At 38.9% G+C, this 18,823-nt stretch overlaps 1 protein-coding gene across 5 annotated transcripts in view; it reads left to right on the plus strand.

Moving 5' to 3' along the window:
- Window positions 1-11,839, plus strand: part of col12a1a (collagen, type XII, alpha 1a) — a 59,659-nt gene extending 47,820 nt beyond the window's left edge. For 3 of the 5 annotated variants that reach the window (XM_043262774.1, XM_043262778.1, XM_043262779.1), the window contains 15 exons: window positions 913-1,071; window positions 1,358-1,435; window positions 2,469-2,555; window positions 2,986-3,039; window positions 3,232-3,327; window positions 4,230-4,283; window positions 4,799-4,852; window positions 5,063-5,116; window positions 5,527-5,598; window positions 5,743-5,778; window positions 5,956-6,022; window positions 6,132-6,314; window positions 6,605-6,682; window positions 8,976-9,146; window positions 11,100-11,839. In XM_043262774.1, coding sequence (XP_043118709.1) covers window positions 913-1,071; window positions 1,358-1,435; window positions 2,469-2,555; window positions 2,986-3,039; window positions 3,232-3,327; window positions 4,230-4,283; window positions 4,799-4,852; window positions 5,063-5,116; window positions 5,527-5,598; window positions 5,743-5,778; window positions 5,956-6,022; window positions 6,132-6,314; window positions 6,605-6,682; window positions 8,976-9,146; window positions 11,100-11,251 — 1,395 coding nt within the window. In that variant the 3' untranslated portion in view covers window positions 11,252-11,839. Of the gene's footprint in view, window positions 1-912; window positions 1,072-1,357; window positions 1,436-2,468; window positions 2,556-2,985; window positions 3,040-3,231; window positions 3,328-4,229; window positions 4,284-4,798; window positions 4,853-5,062; window positions 5,117-5,526; window positions 5,599-5,742; window positions 5,779-5,955; window positions 6,023-6,131; window positions 6,315-6,604; window positions 6,683-8,975; window positions 9,147-10,227 lie in introns of all 5 variants that reach the window. The other 2 variants (XM_043262776.1, XM_043262777.1) reach the window with 2 other exon arrangements.
- Window positions 11,840-18,823: the final 6,984 nt, after the last annotated feature.

Consider the following 18,823-nt stretch of genomic DNA (forward strand, 5'->3'; position numbering starts at 1 on the left):
AGTGAGGGAGGATTCAAGAAAGTGTGAATGCACAGTACACCACACAACCGAACAAGCCAAAAGCATTGTTCTGTAGCCATGTCTGATGACGCTTTGCCCTTTAGCTAAATGCTCTCTCTGCATGCACTTTCTGAATCGATAACCATTGCATTCTCAGCTTCCCACGAGCATTTGAACACTGTTTGGACAAGCCTCTAAAGTTTTCCATCTAAAGCCAGAACTTCAGACCCCTTCTTCTTGTGGGAAGCCAAATGCCGGTTGCCAAAGATGTTGACGGTATTGTGGCAAGAAATATGACCTTGTCTTAGGAGTGCTGATCTACAAAGTATGAATATCAGATGTATGAGCTGGTCAGACTTTTTGACTGAAAAAAGCAACTGCTCAAGTCAGGGGAATGACCGCATTAGACGGTCAGCCACAGAATGACATAATAGCAACATGTGGTGACGCTACATAAAGAAAACGTTGTATTCCCTCTGAAAAGGAGGATGGAAAAAGCATTTCGGTGGTTGCATCCGCATGTAGTGTCTCATGGTGAATGCAAAGGGGAAATTACAGATGGTAAACCGGTTAATATTATCTGCTGACATGAAGATTTGTATTTGCGTTCGGCAACTGGCATGTCTTTACATAATGAACTAATTAAACTCATTATAGTTGGCCAGCAACTGTTATTGGAAGAATTGAGAGCGTAACGCTAAACATAGTTTAGGGGCCTTACGTTCTCAGGGATCATGGGAAATGTTTCGGAAAGGTTTTTTTGCGTATTTTTGTCAATCGGACAGTTCCGTGTATCCCTTTCAAGAAGATTTATGAAGCAAGCCAAGATGTCCAGAGTACTAAGTAATATTTTAACCGATGCTTGGATTGCACCGCTGAAGTATTCGCTCTAATGCCTTTTTATTTTCGCAGCTTCACATTTCTATTTCACCGAAAAATGTCAAACTCAACATTGACTGCCAGGAGGTGGCTGAGAAAGAGATCAAAGAGGCCAACAACGTATCCACAGATGGCTATGAAGTCCTTGGAAAAATGGCAAAGTCTGGCGGTTCAAGGAAGCAGTCAGCCACAGTAAGTACAGACCTCTTGTTCCCTTCAATACACCAAAAGATCTGAACACACACTAAAAGATTAATCCTGGGAATCTACCATGCCGTTCCCTTTGTCACCTCATACTCAAATCAAGTGCACGTCCTCCCACCCATTCATGCCTGAACAAATTCGATTCTGTCTGTATTGGTCTTCAAAACACCATTGGGTGCATGTGGGCAGGTTTTTTTTTATACTTTATTTTTTCCCCCGCTCAATGCAAGCCATCTGTAACATCAGTTTGTAATCCCATTTTTCTCTCCCTCAGTTCCAGCTCCAGATGTTTGATATTGTCTGCAGTTTGGGCTGGACAAGTCGAGACAAATGTTGTGATATTCCAGCAATGGTAAGCAGGGATTGCCTATGGATTGTTATCTAACTGGGTGGGTTTTCGTCTACTGGTTGGTCAGTACGCTGAAAGCACGCTTAACCCATGCTGAGAAAATGGCATTGACTTCAAAAGGTGCTTGTAATCAGAGAAGGGACACTCTCCAGCCCCTTAAATACAGCTGTCAAGCTTTCAAGCAATTCCCAGTTGTTTCAATGTGACTTCCTTTTTCACGGCGATTGCCCTTTTCCTTAATGTGTCTTTAGGGAGTAGCAATATGTCACTGTCTTGTTCTAAAGCGCAGTCCATACGTTTATCTTCCTTAAATAACACTTTACCACATGTTTCAGATCATGTAAGTCACAAGTAAATTAAAAGTAAACCTCACGTCAGACTATGTATTGAATATGACCAAAAATAAGTGACTTGTGTAGTATTTTTTTCACCAGTCAAAAAGTCAGTCTTTAAAGTCAATTAAACTTAATAGTAATGCTAATATTTTAATCAATATGGCATATATAGTAAAAACAGCTGAAGTAGATAATACAAAATAACTGGTATAAACATCAAAAAGTTACATAAATGCACACATTTCTAGTTAATTTCACAAAGGAATGACAAGTTACATGGTTTTCCAAACCTGTAAGACTTTCGGTCTTACATGAAACACGTGGACTTTTGTTTTCCTTTAGCATTTGTCTACACGGGAATTAAAGGGCTTAGCCAAACCCGTTCATTAGAAGGGAGTGTGCACATACTTTTTAGCTAAAGGGCAGGTAGATGTACATTTCTGTGGCCAGTGCAGCATTTAGTTTTTAATCTTTATTTCAGTTTACCTGACACTGCAAAAACACATAACACATGACTTTTTTTACTTCCAAAAACTGTACATTTAACAGTGTTTTACTATAAAAAAAAAATAGAATGAGCTACAGTATAACAGTAAAGCAACTGACCAATAACCATCAAAATTGCAGTTCTTTTCTTTTTTATAAATCTGTTTAGTCTTTAACATTTTCAGAGGGTTTGATTTATTTCTCCTTTTCTGTAGAGAGATGAAGCCAAATGTCCCGCTCTTCCTCACTCCTGCACATGTGCTCAGGACAGCGTTGGTCCTCCAGGCCCAGCGGGCCCTCAGGTAAGATCATTAGAGCCCCGTGACATTTCCTCGGTCTCTGAAGTCATCGTGCTACCCCTGCAAATCTCACTTCTCATGACGAGGACGAAAAGGTCCAGAGTTCAGGGACAGCGGGATATTTTCCCCAAAGCCCCAGTGCTGTAATTTCAGTCCTGCTCTTTACATTAAGCACAGGGATATGATTATAGAGGCTCTTCTCTCCACACCATTATGCATGGATTGAACATCTGGGATTAGCGATGGCTAACAGCACAGCGTGAGCTAATGACTAGTGACTTACTCATGGACTTTTAGGGAGAATGCACTTAAAAGGTCAGAAAGCAGAAGTAAAGAACTTGGAGACACCAATCTCTTTAGAGCTATTTGACAGTTTGTCTTATAAAAATAATGGATCCTCTGAAATTCTTTTCTTTGTTCTTTGTGTTTCCAGGGAAGCCCTGGTACAAAAGGCCCACGAGGTGAAAGGGGAGAGTCTGGCCCCACGGTAAGCTCATCTTCCTGCTTCATCTCTAGTTTATAAATGACCTGCTGACGAACGCCAAAAGGTCAGATAGAGTAGATGTTGAACAGGTTCCTTCATCGATACCATTGAGGAACCTTTTCTGACAGCAGTTCTTTCCAGAATGCCAAAACTGGATAATTTAACAGGACTTCAACGCATTCATTGCAATTGCAGGGTTCAATGGGCCCACGTGGAGAGCAGGGTGTGCCAGGACAAATGGGACCACCAGGCCCACAGGGCCCTAATGGACTGTCTCTTCCTGGTGAACCAGTAAGTAAAACACAAAACTCTGTTCACTGCCATTTGTCAAATTTGTATTGCCCCTTACAGAATATAGTTGGTCATCATTGAGGCTTTTCTTGAGACCGAAATAGGAAAATAAGTTAATTGAAAATTAGAACTGAAATGTTTCAAGTACTAAAATTACAAAAATGAAAACTATATATGACAAACGGATACAAAAATTAGTCAGATTTAAGCTAAAATGAAAAATACAAAATGTCAAAATAAAAGCTAATTCAAGCAAATATTAATAAATTCTATTTTAGTATGTAAACAATACTAAAATAAAATTTGAAAACTTTAAAAAAATGTTTTTATTCTTAGGCAGTCATAATAAATCTTGTATGAAGAGTTCATTCACAAAAACAGATTTACTTTTTTATGGGTTATTTTGGGTTATATTAGGTTAAAATTATCATAAAAAACATGATTTGAGAAAAAAACAGTTTTGCAAAAAAATGCAGTTTTCTGCAAATATACCTGTATTTTATGAACTGATATGCCAGTTTTAATATATTTAAAGGGGACGGGTGAGAGATTTAATGTTTTTAATACTATGTAACATGTACAATCCGTTTTTATGTTATATTATATTTACCTACTTTTTGCTTTTAAACAAGCTATGGGACACCAGTTTCTACTTTATTCACGGAAAGTCAATATCTTCTATTTCACTTTCTTGGGACATTAAACTCCTGGACCTGTCTGGCTACAGTACTGTATAGTGCGGGTGCAATTTATGACTGAAAGCTTCAGACCCATTTATTTATTGGAGCCAGTGCTCAGTCGCCCCCTCACCCCTCATTCACATACAGCTGAGATGTAAATTCCATTCAATGTCATGTAACAGAAAGCTGTGTGAATGTTTGCCTCATTTCTTCCATTTCCAGGGGCGGCCTGGACCTAAGGGAGACCCCGGTGACCCAGGCTTACCTGGACAGCGGGTAAGCGCTTTTTTGTTTGAGCTGTTTTTAAGTGCTTTTAAATTGTGTCATAATGGATTCTGGAAGGTTTCTGCAGTGTGGGATTTAGAAGATTTAATGTGTTTATCAGATAAATGGCTTTATGATTACATTCATGCTTAAAAAACAATCGTCAGACACAACTCACGTCCTCTTAAAAACACGCAGCTTTACAGCAGAATGATTACTAACACCTTCATCATAACGTCATTTTATTTTTGACTTCCAAAAGAAATACACAGACAGGAGCAACTTATTGCTGTACAGGATGAAGGCCCTTTACTTTGCAAGAAGTTTATTTGTGCTTGTATTCATATGGTTTAGCACAACCTTCCGTCTCTTCCATGGAAAGGTTGACTTTAGTCATATCCTGACTGTATTTGAAATTGCTCATGTTTGATCCACTAACAGCTAAGTAGTTGTTTGATACTAAAACCTGTATTTTGAAACAACCACCGGTGTGACCAATGACATTAAGGATTTTTCCTTCTTCCAAGGGCCCGGTTGGCGCTGCAGGTCCACTCGGCCCTGTTGGACCTTCTGGAGCAAGGGTAAGAGATGTTTAAGTACACCTTCAAATGCTTTAGAAGTGCATGTTTGCAGTTTTATCTTTATCTTACTTGTCTTGTTGGAGCAATTGAGCGTGTTGTGTTGGGCCATCTCAAGGGCGTCTTTAAACTTTCTCCATATTGAGTGAATCTTTGCTAATGCTATTAGTTGTGCATCTTGTACAGTTCATGATGGCATATGTTTTTGTTCAGGGTCCACCAGGAAATGAAGGCCCGTCTGGACCAAGAGGACCATCGGGACCAATGGTATGTAATGTGAAAGCTTTCAAGTATCTGATGAGTTTGAGACTGTCATGTATCTGCAGTACAGCACATGTATCATATTTCCTGTTCTTCCTTAACTGTCCACACACATCTATCTATCTATAATCAAACAATTTTTTGTGGTAACACTATTTTAAGGAGAAGTAGTTGCACGTTACTAGAACTTACTGTAGTAATAACAGTAAAATATGCATGTATATAAAAGCAACACTAAACATAGCACTCTTCTAACTATGAATAAAATCACACTGCTCTATATGTCAAGGCTACCTTGGTTCTTGTTCTTTGTGTTAATTGTGAATGAGCTGATATTATGAATTCAGGTTGTTCGTCAGTAACTGAATGGCAATTATGTTTTATGTGAGTAATGCTTAATGAGATTAATATTTCAGGGACCACCAGGATCACCTGGAATGCCAGGAATTACAGGAAAACCAGGAAAATCCGGAGACACTGGTCTCCCGGTATGTACATTTGGCTAATTTTAGACATGTATAGAATTGAATACAATAGAAAATAATTACATATGTTCCATTCAGCCTAACTAAACATATGGTCACTAGCTGTAGGTGATTTCTGACTCGTCATTTCTAATCTGTCAATCACAGGGACCTGTTGGCATGAAAGGAGAGAAGGGTGAAAGGGTATGTGTCGCTTTAATACAGTTTTCATGCAATTTGCATTGCTCACCCAGAGCAGCCTAGTAAACACTTACAATATCTTAGCAACCACTTTGCAATGCCCTAGTAACCATTAAGAACCAGGACATTGCCACCGAAAAATCCTTTTTAATCAAGAACGTTCTGTTGTCTGTTTTCCAGGGAGATACTGCGTCACAGAATATGATGCGCTCTGTAGCAAGACAAGTCTGCGAACAACTAGTGAGCAGTAAGGCCCTTAAAATGTTTTCCGAAAAAAACGAAATAAGAAATAGTCCAGTCACTGCTGCATTAAGTGTTGTTCATGTTAAAACAGAAAATGTTTCACTTGCTTGTAGGACAAATGAGCAGAATCGATATGATGCTGAACCAGATCCCCAGTAACTACAGGAGTAATAGTCCCGGTCCTTCTGGACCTCCAGGACCACCTGGCAACCAGGGACCCCGTGGAGAGCCAGGTCAGCCAGGACCCAACGGATTCCCAGGAAATCCAGGTTTGCCTGGCTCTCCAGGAGAAAGAGGTATGCGGTTATGTGTGAAGAAGTCTTCTTAAAGATGGCAAGATCTTTATGTGTAGATTTGAGGGTGGGCTCAAACGCTTTGAATGTATTTGTGTATTTATAGGTTTATTTTAAAAAGGGGGGGGGTTCACAACTAATTTTGCTTCAAAAACTGAAACAAATGCATATGGTTGTAATAGATTCCTTTTTTCCCTAAAATCATCCTCATGTATATACTTAGCGTTTGGCATTACTGCCGATCAGACACATATGGTTTGCATTATTTAATGCATTTACCCTCAACATCCTAGGATTGCCCGGAGAGAAGGGTGAAAGAGGAAGTCCAGGCATTGGTACTCGAGGACAGAGAGGATTACCTGGACCTCCTGGTAAGTCTTTGTGCAACCTAACACCACCTCATCTCAACCAGTCCATTTCACTGCTAATTATAGCCAGAGTTTGTACACGCACTTGCCTTTTCGAGACCTTCGGTCACAGTCTATCCAAAACCTCCTGATTAATGGAACCGATTCTAATTATCGTTAACATTTATTTAACAACTGTGATTTTTACATTGTTATTCCGTATCACAGCGTTTCTCATCCTGGGACTATTTAAGCGTGATAGATGAACATTAGCGCAAAATGATGAATCATTAAGACATGAACGGCCTGTTACACAACTGCTGCCATTAGTTTTTCCGAACGATCAGGAACAGCTTTTTCCTCTGGATTGTTTGGATAGGTTGGCTTGAGCATGCGCTAACCCCTCATCAAACCGTGTTGTGACAGTTGGGATTAAGGGAACCTTAGGAGTTAGTCAGCTGAAGTATTTGTCTCAATAGACCTGTAGCAATATTCAGACGAATCGTTTTCCAGATATAAAAATATTTAGGGTGTTTTCCTCTCTCCTCGCTGTTTATGTTTGCTTTTAGCCTTTCCGAAATTCGAAAGGATTGAGATCCAGGAGCTGGATCCACTAAAAATCTGTAGTTTTCAATCATACTTTAGTTTGGGGTTCAGTTCTCTGTTGATAGTAACAATAAAATATTAATAGTAAGGTAGATGGGGTTAAAAGGATCTAAAATATTGTCATGCAGACATTAATATGTGCTTCATAAGTACTAATAAACAGCTAATATGCTAGAATTGCACATAAGCAACTAATTGAGAATTGGTCCCTAAACATAAGTTTGTAATAAAGTGATTATTATAAAGGGATAATAAAATTACTTAAAAATAATTTGAATTTGAAGTTTGAGAGCTTTTTTATTCTGAAAAGAAAATTGCACAACAGCTCTTGCCAGAAACTCACTGATTAATATTTTCATCTTGACTGGTTTGATGGGATTTCATCACTCGTTTTATTTATTTATCTTTTCTAAATTGCTTGGTTATTAGAAATAGCTATTTTTAAGTCTGTGTGCGCACGCTATTAGAGTGCAGAACAAATCTGTTTTACTAAAATTGTAAGAATTAAATTAAATACAAGGTCTCTATTTGATTAATTTTGTAGGTGTTACTGAATTCAGAGTTTCACAGACAGTCACATCTTATATTCATCTTATATGATCATGGTTTACGTTATCAATCACGGGTGTCACTTTTCAAATCCTTGGAAATAGTAACAGCAGTTAATATAAAATATAGGGCGTTATCCTTTCTTCAAGTCAAGTTTATTTATATAGCGCTTTATCAAAAACAAGCTTCACTATAACAATGTTGCAAGTGTTAATAGTGCGACAGTGTTGCATTACTTACTAATTATGAATCAACCACGTCTCATTCTTCGCTTTCATTTAGTTTAGTATTGATTCAGTTCAGTTCATGATTTATGAAATGAATTGCGTTCTTGTTTATTGTTCAGCTCAATTAATTTCTAGCTTTGTTCCCACTCAAATAGATCATGTGAGTTTTCTTTGCCTCTGCGGAAGCCAATGCAGAATCTGCACCCGGGCCTCCCGATACACGAAAACCTGGAAACAATTCCGTTTTTATTAAACGAGGCTCTTCCATTATTATAAGAAGCAAAGCTGGCCAAAGTGGTAGTTTCCATGCTGAGCCCTGATCACAAGGCCCCAAGTAATCTTGTTATTATTGGAGAGAATTTGTACAGACATGTTTTGGGTTCTAAGCTCGGTCTCTCCTGATTCGCTCATCCCAGAGTCTGAATGAAGCATCGGCTCCATGTCAACTGCAGCAACACAATTCAGCACTCTCTCCGGGGGACGCCTTTAATTACTATCCAGTCTGCTAATGCGAAACCACGCATTTCCAGGAGCTCGAAAACTATAAAGACGTGGAAACGTCTCCCCAGTGCAAACAATGCCAAGAGCTCTCAGTGAATGAAATACGCAGCGATCGTATACGTACAGTAGGAGGAAGCTTGCGGTGACTCACTGTTTGTAGTTTGACTTGTTTTTTCTGCGGAGGCTTTATTGGCAACACATGTGCTGACTTCAGAGCGCACGAGAGTGAGAGCCGAGGGACGGCATTCCAGTTTGGTTTATACCGTCTAGACAGAAAAGAGTTGGGGGGTGCACATTTACCCCTTCTCCCTTTTAATTAAGCAGTCAAAATATTTAAATTACAGAGCTCAGAGAAATCAATTTCAGTGAAAACCTAGAGGCGAAGTAAAGGACGCTTTCTTACACCTCATCTGCCTGTTTTGTTTTTTTTCCAGGGCCACCAGGGCAGTCTCAGATAGGACCCCCTGGTCCCTCTGGCTCAGCGGGGCCCCGTGGCCCACCAGGGCGGCAGGGTGGCTCCGGAGTCAGAGGACCACCTGGACCTCCAGGATACTGTGACTCCTCACAGTGTGTAGGCATGCCTTACAACGGACAGGGTTATCCAGGTAAGCACAGTACGGTTGAGAGATCATCTTGAGCTGTGTCCCAAAACCTAGTGAGCTGTCTTGTTTAGGCTTCTAAACGAATCAGGACCCTCAAATCATTTAAAAACCAATGGCATTTGATGTTAGCATGTTGCTAAGCTAACAACACAACACAGAAATATTTGGTAATACAGTAAATATATATTTTTTTCTCCACTTTCGCACACCTGGGTAAATTAGGAGAAGGTGAACAATGTGTAATTATTTTTAAAACCTAACATGCGCAGCTGCCAATTTGTTATTAAGGGAAATAAATAGAAACCTTTGTTTAATATATTCTATTACTTATACAGAGGCACATTATTATATACATATTTAGCGGCCCATATTATAATTGAAGGTATGTTTTAATAGTAGGGATGCACAGTTCAAAATTTCTCAAATATTGTTCAGAATTACATTAGCATTTTGCTTACTATTATAATAATCCCAAACTGCTGTATTCCATTGCTATTTATTTTTAGATATAAAAATCACATTCTTTTATTGGCCGAAACTAATTATTGACCGAAACATTGGTGCGTCCCAACTTAATAGCAACGTTAATAATTCCATTTTTTTTTTATTACTTAAGTACCCTATGATTAGTTACACACCAAAATTTGTTTGTTTTGACCAATTGATTGTTTACTTAATTAAGTTTATTTAATATTTAATCAATCAACTTTGTATAACCAACAAAAAACTGAGTGCGCATAATTAAGGCAGTTTGTACACCAACGTTTTTCTTTCACATAAAATGCCAATATCGCAGATCACAAAAACACAAAATTAGATCAGTTAACTTTTTTCACTGATGATGAGATCTTGACAAATCCAGGTGGTTTCGTTGAGGCAACATAATGCTGTCTATCTAGGCAGCTCAGCGGGGTTTGGAACAGAGCTCTAAAACAAGCGGCTAAATCATACGATTGCTGTCTCTTTGCTTAACAATGTAGCTAATCGATGAAGAATTGCATGTTTACAGTTGTATGTTTTACACTTTTGACGGTAGTCTTTTTTTCCACTGAGATGAACTAACCCAATCTTTAACCCATTTCAGGTTTTGCGTAGTTTGCTATCTAGACTGCCTGATCCCTTGCACATCCCGTGTCAGCGAGATTAGCACTCGCTCTGAGCTAATAAGGATAACCACCATGGATATGGTTGCTGAATATTTGCTGGCCAACTCTTAAAAAAACAAAACAAAAACAAACAAAAAAAACCCCCAATCAAACCAAAGAAAGGACCGGACTGCCACTAACACCAGCTGAGCGCTACTATATCATACTGGAGCCAGTGATGGTTACGTACACGTGGCCCGTTTGCATCTAGAGCAGCAAGAAAGAGCTTCATTTCGCTGAGAACGCATGTGAAACTACTAACAATGAGCGTTTATGTTAACAGTGTTCCACAGTGGTAGCTCTTTATGAGGGTGAGATGACTGTAAATAAACTAATTGTGCCTTGTAAATGTTAATCGATGATGCAGTGTTAACAGGTTAACAGCGGTGGTCAAGCTTGCGCCTGATAACTTGCTTCTTGCTGACGTTTCATTTTCATTTGTGGTTTTCATCTTTGGTGACACATGTAGGCAACGCTCAGGTTCAAAGCGCAGTGTGTGCCATTAGTATATGCAACCATGAAGTTTTATTTGTTTTCATTCATTGCTTGATTTTGTGATTTCTCTAATTGTATGATACCTCACAGCAAATGCATTCTTTTTATACACATATGTTAGATTAGTTATAGTTTAAGGGGAGGGGGGGGGGCAAATCGAACGCAAGGTTGTTGACAACCGCCAAATGGGTTTAGTTTTCGGAGTTTTTTGTATTACTTTTTTTGTTTAGTATTAACACTATGTATGAATGACGAGTTGAAATGACATGTTGGAACCCAAAAGCACATGCTCAGCTGGCCAAATAATATTTCCAAGCAGGCCCCTACCAGCCAGAACCCGACACCTACATAGTGCCCATACCAGCCCAGCCGTCGGAAGATATCGAGACACAGTCACCAGGTTTACGAAACCAGCGTGGAAAAAGATCGCTATCAAGAAAGGAAGCTAAAAGAATAGAAACAGAGTGAACGTGTATCTTCTGTACTGTCAAAAGCTGCATTAAAGTCCACATTAAGCCTTGTTCATATGCACATTTAGCACACTCTCACTTCCTCGTAAGAAACCTGTGTGCCTGCCGACGGTTCCACAATGTGTCTTCGCTTGTAACATAACTGCATTTTGTATTTGTAACAAACTCCTGTTCAGTACTATGTCCTATAAACACTAAGAACTGATTCCTTGCACATTCAAAAGTTTGCCGCCGCGCAACGTGTTGTTGTATTTTCTCTCGAGGAAAATGGCAAACGGTTCCCTTAATTCTTAGACCTGGCTTTTGTTTTGTTATCCTAAACCCAATATTTATCTGTTGTATACCAGCTCACACCAAAAGAAGAATTGCATGCCTGTGTTGTATATTTAGGAAGGACGTTTACAATCAGAATATAGTTGTTTTTCCAGTGATATCAGTTGAAATGCAGTTGGAATTTGTTGCAAGTCTATGGACATAGAATAGTTTTCTTCATGTCTGAATTGCACATTGTGAATTCCACAGCCTTATGTTCTTATTTATTTCTGAATCAGAAGAGGCATTTTTCAATAAAACTACTGAAAATGTATAATTGCTTGTGTTGTTTGTTCTTTCATTAGTAAATTTAAAATGGTATTTCAGTAACTTCGGGATTCAGAGCTGTGAATCGAAACTAACTTCAATGATAAGAAACGCACTCAAACAGCCAAAACATCGAGAGATCTGAATAAATGAGAAAAGAGGGGGCAAGCCAATTGTCTGGAGTGATTACACAATCCTACGTTTCACGATATTATACTTGCGTCGACACTGTTAAATAAACTGTTTTGTTACTTTTCATACTCTTTGATGCTGTTGTCCACCGCCCAGAACAAATGTCTAGCTTTTAATAACCCAGTTTTTTTATTATCTAATCAGGATCTAATCACTCACCTCCACTTTGTGTGTGTTTGTGTGTGTATATGTATTTTTTTCCCCAAAATGAAAGCTCCAGCTTCTAGAATATCAATCTTTCTTTTATTCAAGGAATGGTTAAGAGCCATCAGTAATTCAAAAGTCTTTTTATAACCAGCGAAGCAACAGGAGTTTATAGGAAAGCCCAATAAAAAACCGTCTAATCCACATCTGCTTCGCACTGCTTACTATTTATTCATGCAGTTTTCGTCAGGAACTCTAGCAACATCCTCAGTTTGTTGGCTTTTTCTAGCAGCTGTGAAGCCCCTCAAGGGCTCTCCTGTTTTCATGGTGTTTCCTCTAATACATGTGCTCTCAATTAGTGCTGATTGTTTTATGTGGGCTGTTTTCCTCCATCTTAAACCTAAACTCAAAAAAATCCTTTAAAAGCATTTGCCACAAAACGCTCTATACCTCAGCGCACTTCCTCATCTCTTTCATCTGTTTCAAAGGAAAGCGGTTAACTTTGATCAGTTCACCTACTGCTTTTTTTCATTCTAACTCATAAAACAAAAGCGGAGTACATTGCGTAATTATACTTTTAAAACCCAGATAGGAAAATGTTTAGTCATTCAGGAGATTATGTCATAGAAGATGATTATCAAATCAAAGTTTCAATTCCTGCAGCAGGGTTTACGCATCCACACTGTAGTACTATACATCCCATAATTGTGTGTTTAAGTTGAAGGGTAATTACTGGGGGTCTGTGTTCAAATGCAGAACAACATGCATGTGCAACACGTCTTTAGGCTATATATGTAGTTCAGTTGTGAAACTCTAGTCTTGTACACGCGGTCTGCAAACAATCACAACGTTTACTAAACGGCACAAGCTGGTTAACCTCTGCTGATTCAATGAAAATCAAAGGTCTTCTAAAAAACCCTCCACCTCCTCTAGCACCACCTGTCTACATCTGCTATGGGACTTATGCCTTTTCTTGCAGTCGCAGCATGTGAAGAAGATCTAGTCCATCAAACGAAACGATGGATCAAAATGGAGAACAGCCTGGTGAAACAATAAATAAAGGCATATATCAATCAATCCAATCTCGTTCTGTTTTAATAAAATACAATCAAAACGTTTCGTGTAATGGTTTCAGACTGAACAAATATGCATATAACGTAGCGTTTACATCGCGTGGTTTTAATAGAATAGAATAGAGCACGGCACAGATAATTCATTCACAATCTAACACGTTCCTGAGGGATGAGCACTGCTCAGAAACGCGCTACCACTAAAAAAAATAAAGATACTAGGTGGGAGTTCAGTCAGTTTACAAATTCTGGTCACAAAAAGACATAATATTCACAGTGTGTGTTTGAAATGAAGTTTATCCCTTAGCCAAGATTCTGAAAGAAAATATGTTCGTCTATAACAACACACCAGCATTTGGTGGCAAACTACCAAGCCTTTTTGCGTCAGTTTGTTTTAAAGACAGTCCTCCAGTACAACCTTGTTTCTTTCAGTGGCAGTAAATGTACAGCTGAACATTTGTTTAAAATAGAAATATGCTGAGAAATAAAGGGAAAACGGTGAATGCGCTCCTAGAAGTTACGAGATATTCACAAATATATACATACACATGGCTTTAGGAAATTTGTCAGAAGTCTGATGTCAGGTTTGAGCATCTTGTTGCATATGATCATCTTATCAGATTGCATCAAGCCATGTCTCATTACTGATGGTGTGCACTGATTGAGAAAGGAATGACAAACCTGCAGCCAAAATATCTGAAAATATCAAAATATTTTAAGACGTGACGTTAAGATGAGAACCCAGGCATTATCAGAACGTGCCCTCACAACCCATCTCAGAGACTAGAGCTGATCGTACTGCAAATAGGGTTATGATTTGAACAGCACTTTTCCTCTTGTCTTGTATCAGTAATAGGTCTCTTGTAATAGGTCAGATTTCATTCCGCAGACAAAAAAAAATAATAAAATCACAAACATTTATAATGACCAAACAGGGACCACAACATCATAGGCAACCAACACCCTAGATTCTGCCTAGCAACACACCAAAAACCTCAACACAGGCAAACAATGCTCACTTACGTACTTGCAAAATAGACAAAACTAGCTGAATTACATTGACCTGTTAATATTCAACACGCATTACAGACGTTTCACGTTGCGTTTCACACGGCTTGTCCTTGTGGATCTTTTCAACTAAAGGGATAAAATAGAAACTGTGTGGTCATGCCATGGCAGGTTTGACCCAGCTGGCAGTCTGTGGAAAATTCCTTTGACTTTAATCACGGCATCGTGGGTGAATCATGGAAAAGCATGAGGGCACCATAATATCCCAGTATCTCTGGGAATCTAAACAGCATTTGATATATTTAGTTTTGACAGCGATATAAATCACTTCTGCTTGATTTAGAAGTGTTGTTTTCCAAAAATATGAAAACGAATAATTAGATTAGAAATAGGATAGGAGTGCAAATTATTTTTTTAATGAAAAATATTATACATAAAAAAACAAACAGATAGAACAGAGAGGGTGAAGTGTTAAAAGGTTCAAGCGTAGATGGAAGAGATGTGTTTAATTTTTCTTTTAAACCTAAACTTCTTTAGATTCAGACCAGGGCTGCGTTTCCCGAAATCATCCAAAGTCAGTCGCAGCTTCATTGGTGAAAATGGTTCAGCGCTCAACTTAGGCTTACGACACTTTTGACAAACACAGCCATGATCATTTTGGGATAATAAACTGCCCCTACAAGATGTTTCGTGTTACACCATAAGAAAAAACCTGTAGGCACTGGTAATTTTCAGCCAGGATATTATCCATTAAGCCTGCAGACATTTCCTTGAACCCTGAAACACAACACGGTGCGATACATAATCAAAAATAAAGACCGGTAAAATAACTAACCAGTAAAAGTATCAAATAACTCCAGTGAGAATATGATTTAGATAATTCCTTCATATTTGCACAGCAGACTTATCTTAACTGATCCAAGTCATTAAATTTAAGCTCATTGTCTCGTATGTAAATATAAACCCCCTCCAATCATTTTCTGTTCATATTGAGAAAGCCGTTTTCCAAATAAATCTGCATAACGGTTGGATATCACCCTTATAAGGCAAGAAAAGATTCAGAGCTATTAAGCAGCAGACCTCTACTTTGTTTGGTTTAGACATTATATGCCTTTTGGGAGGCCTTCAACATTTATGTGAGAAACTTGGAGCTCATTGGTCAACTGCAAACATGGAAAATGCACTTTTTTTGTGGTGGTGGGATTTTATTATTTGTTTTATTTTTTTTAACTTCCCAGATGATGTCATGCTGTCTTGGTAGCTATTATTGTTGTCAAACACATTGTTCAATAATGTTCAAAAAATGATATCCCAGACATTTTCCCATATGCCATAAACGTGGTAATTAGGACTTGAATTGGTCTGTCTCTAAAAGATTCATTGTTTAATTTTATGCCATCACAGTTATATAGTCTTCTCTGTTTGTATAGTTTTAAAATGTTTTTTTCAAGGAGCCCAGGACTATAGTCATGCTCTATTTTAATCTTCCCAAAATTTGCTCAGCTGCTTTTAATTTGGTGTTAATGTCATTGAACTATAATCTATTGTATCTTCTATACTGTCAAATGCACTCCAGCAAATTAGTTTTATTCAAAACTAATAAGTAACTGGCAAAAACTAGCACCATTTATTATTCCGAGAGACGTCTTATCAGTCTCCAGTGCAGTTTCTGATTTTATGTGTTGTCAAATCAAACATTGCAGGCATCCAAAAACATTTTGAGGCAGCTGTATATCACTTCTAGTCCTTAGACTTCTCTGGTTATTAAAAATGATACATTCAAGTTTATCCCCGGTGCCCATATGTTATCGAGTAGGCTATGATAATATGTTTGTGCACTGATAAGTCTGCATCATAACAAAATTACCCATAACAGCTTTCCTCATCTGTCTGCCAAATGGAAAATGTTACAGTGTGGTTCTGCTAAATGAATCTGGTGCGAGCTGGTCATTTTGTGGCCGCCGCTCTGTTGTTCTGCTTTTGAACGCTGATGGAGCTGTGAGATAATTGAGGGAGTAATGGGAAGTCAATAACTAGGCCATGGCATACAGTCAATCAACTCTCAAAAAGGACTTTTCCTTCTCTCCCCTCTCTCGTTACGTTTTTTCAGTTTCAAGTGCAGAATCTGAACCACGCTGCTTGACGTTAGGAGGTCAGCACAGAGTTTTCCCTTGACGGTTTTTGGCCTTCTGTAACTTGCGTATTGCATGAGCTCAATTTTTGGAGCGCTCTCATATAGCTCCCAAGAAGTACAATTTACTGAATGACAATCTCAGAGGAAATGTGTTTTTATTCCTTTGGCATAATCCAAAGAAGGGCATTTACTTCATTTTAACAATATATAATGAGTGTACTGCTTTGGTTTATGGAATTGATTATGTTCCATGGCAGCGGCTTCATTTGCACATTGTTCTCTGAAAGCGATGATGGAACCGTTGATAATAAAAGGCACTGGAAATAGACATCCTATAAAAGTGTGCCCACAGTAGTGCTGATTTTCGATGATTTCCTTATGAATTATGTAATGTGGCAGATGACACAAATGGATTTTCCTGCCTTTTACATGGATGCCATCAGCCAATCAGCGCCGTCAGCAGCCAAGGAATTATTCTGTCACATGGCATTTTTGAATTATTTGATTGGCCGCACAACTGAGCACCAGTGAGCTGCAGTTTTCAGTAAATAACAACATATGCCTGAGTCTTTGAGACATTGGACTACTTCAGTGGCACACGGAGGCATGGGCGCTATTAACTGTTTAAATAAGGCTTTAATAAAGGCAGGTTTAATAGAGATTTAATGAGGTTTCATTCACACAGATAAGTTGTAGCTGGTTTGTAGCGTTACAGTAAGCCAACAGGTTGTAACCCTAAACACAAATGCTTTCATTGTTTCACGCAGTATAATTGAATCAGCTGGGATTCCATCTGAACATTAGCCATCTTGGCCCCTGATCATGTTGTTCGGTCCAGTAGGCCAAGTTTACAACGCAACCAATTTAATGCTGTATTGCCCTTCCAATGTTGGCTGCAATACTCCACTGAGTGTTGACCGATGTCAAGGGTCTTTGATCAGTGATGACCTTTCTGAAGCCAAAAGGAATAGAAATTATTAGTTTTATTAGTCACAGTTTTACTGCAGCAAGGTTCTCAAAACAAGACCTTAAAATAAATGTTTAGTTTTGATTCGATTTCTATTATTCATTACTTTGTTTTTTTAGTTAGTTTATTGTACACAGCTACAGCAGTACACTCTGAAAAATAAAGGTACAAAAGCTGCCTCTGAGGCGTAGCCTAGTAGTGCACAACAAAAACGAAAAAGGCACAACATAACGCATTGGACAAATTGTTTTGTGCTAATTCCACTGTGTTGTGCTAATTTCATTGCATTGTGGCTTGTGTCCATTGTGTCCATCTTAATTGTTTTACCTGGCCTCGTGGCATAAAGGTACCTGTGCAGTTTTTTGTGCACTTTACCATCAAGTACATATTGGTAGATCATGGAGTACATAGATTTACTCGAGAGGACAGCAGAAAAAGAAGAATAAGAAAATAAGATCTCAATACTTGTCTGAGAGTCAAATTCAGGGCTAAAATCGTGCAGTTTCAATTCAACAAAGTTTGACAAAACAGGGAAAATCTGTGTATAAAGGAAGCTGAACATTAGCATGAACATTAGCATTTTAAATCAGTTTTGTGTTTGTTAACACTATCGGGTAGGTTTAGGGTTGGATTTGGTGCAAGGCATATTTCCAACACAATAGAGCATTTACTTTTAGCAACTTTACACAGATATTGAATCACAATAGAAACCTATATCAACGTAATAAAATTGTCAGACTTTACCTACAGAACTTGAAACTTAAGGTACGTAAAAAGTGCACAGAGGTACGTATTTTTCAAGACCAGGTTGGCTGATGTTGTTTGTGTTGCAGTTTGTTTCTGTTTCATTGTGTTGTGGACTATGTGTAGATTTCTTTGTGTTGTGCACTACTGGGCCACTGTAGGAAACCGTATACAGGTTATGAATATAACCATGGTTCCTTGAGAGAACGAGAACTGTGTCCGGAGACGCTTTGGGAATGCCTTGAGTGACCATGCTCTGAATCTGCTGTAGAATCCCTCCAATGGAAGGGGGCGACATTAAGGTGGGTAACGTCAGCAACCAGGAAAGTATAAAAAGTATAAAGTATAAAGGCACGTGCGGCAAAGCTGGCGTTAGCTTCATAGTCATGAAGACCTGGGACTGATGACCCTGACATCCGACATCTAGGCCGTAGAACCGGACGAAGTTAGAGGTGGGAGGACCAACCCGCAGCCAAATAGGCCTTAGAGGCCACCATACCCCTTGTGGAGTGAGCCCTGACTCCCATCGGCGAGGGGAGACCAGAGGACTCTAAACAAGTCGTGACTGTCTCGACAATCCACCTACTGATGGTCAATCTAGAAGTAGGCTGACCTCTCTTAGGTGGACCAACGCACACAAGCAATTGGTCCGACCTTCTCCACAAGGCTGCCTTGTGAACGCACATGTCCAGTGCTCGCACGGGACACACACAGTTCAGCTTTTGCTGGTTA

The sequence above is a fragment of the Puntigrus tetrazona genome, chromosome 17 (genome assembly GCF_018831695.1).
Source record: "Puntigrus tetrazona isolate hp1 chromosome 17, ASM1883169v1, whole genome shotgun sequence".
NCBI lineage: Eukaryota > Metazoa > Chordata > Actinopteri > Cypriniformes > Cyprinidae > Puntigrus > Puntigrus tetrazona.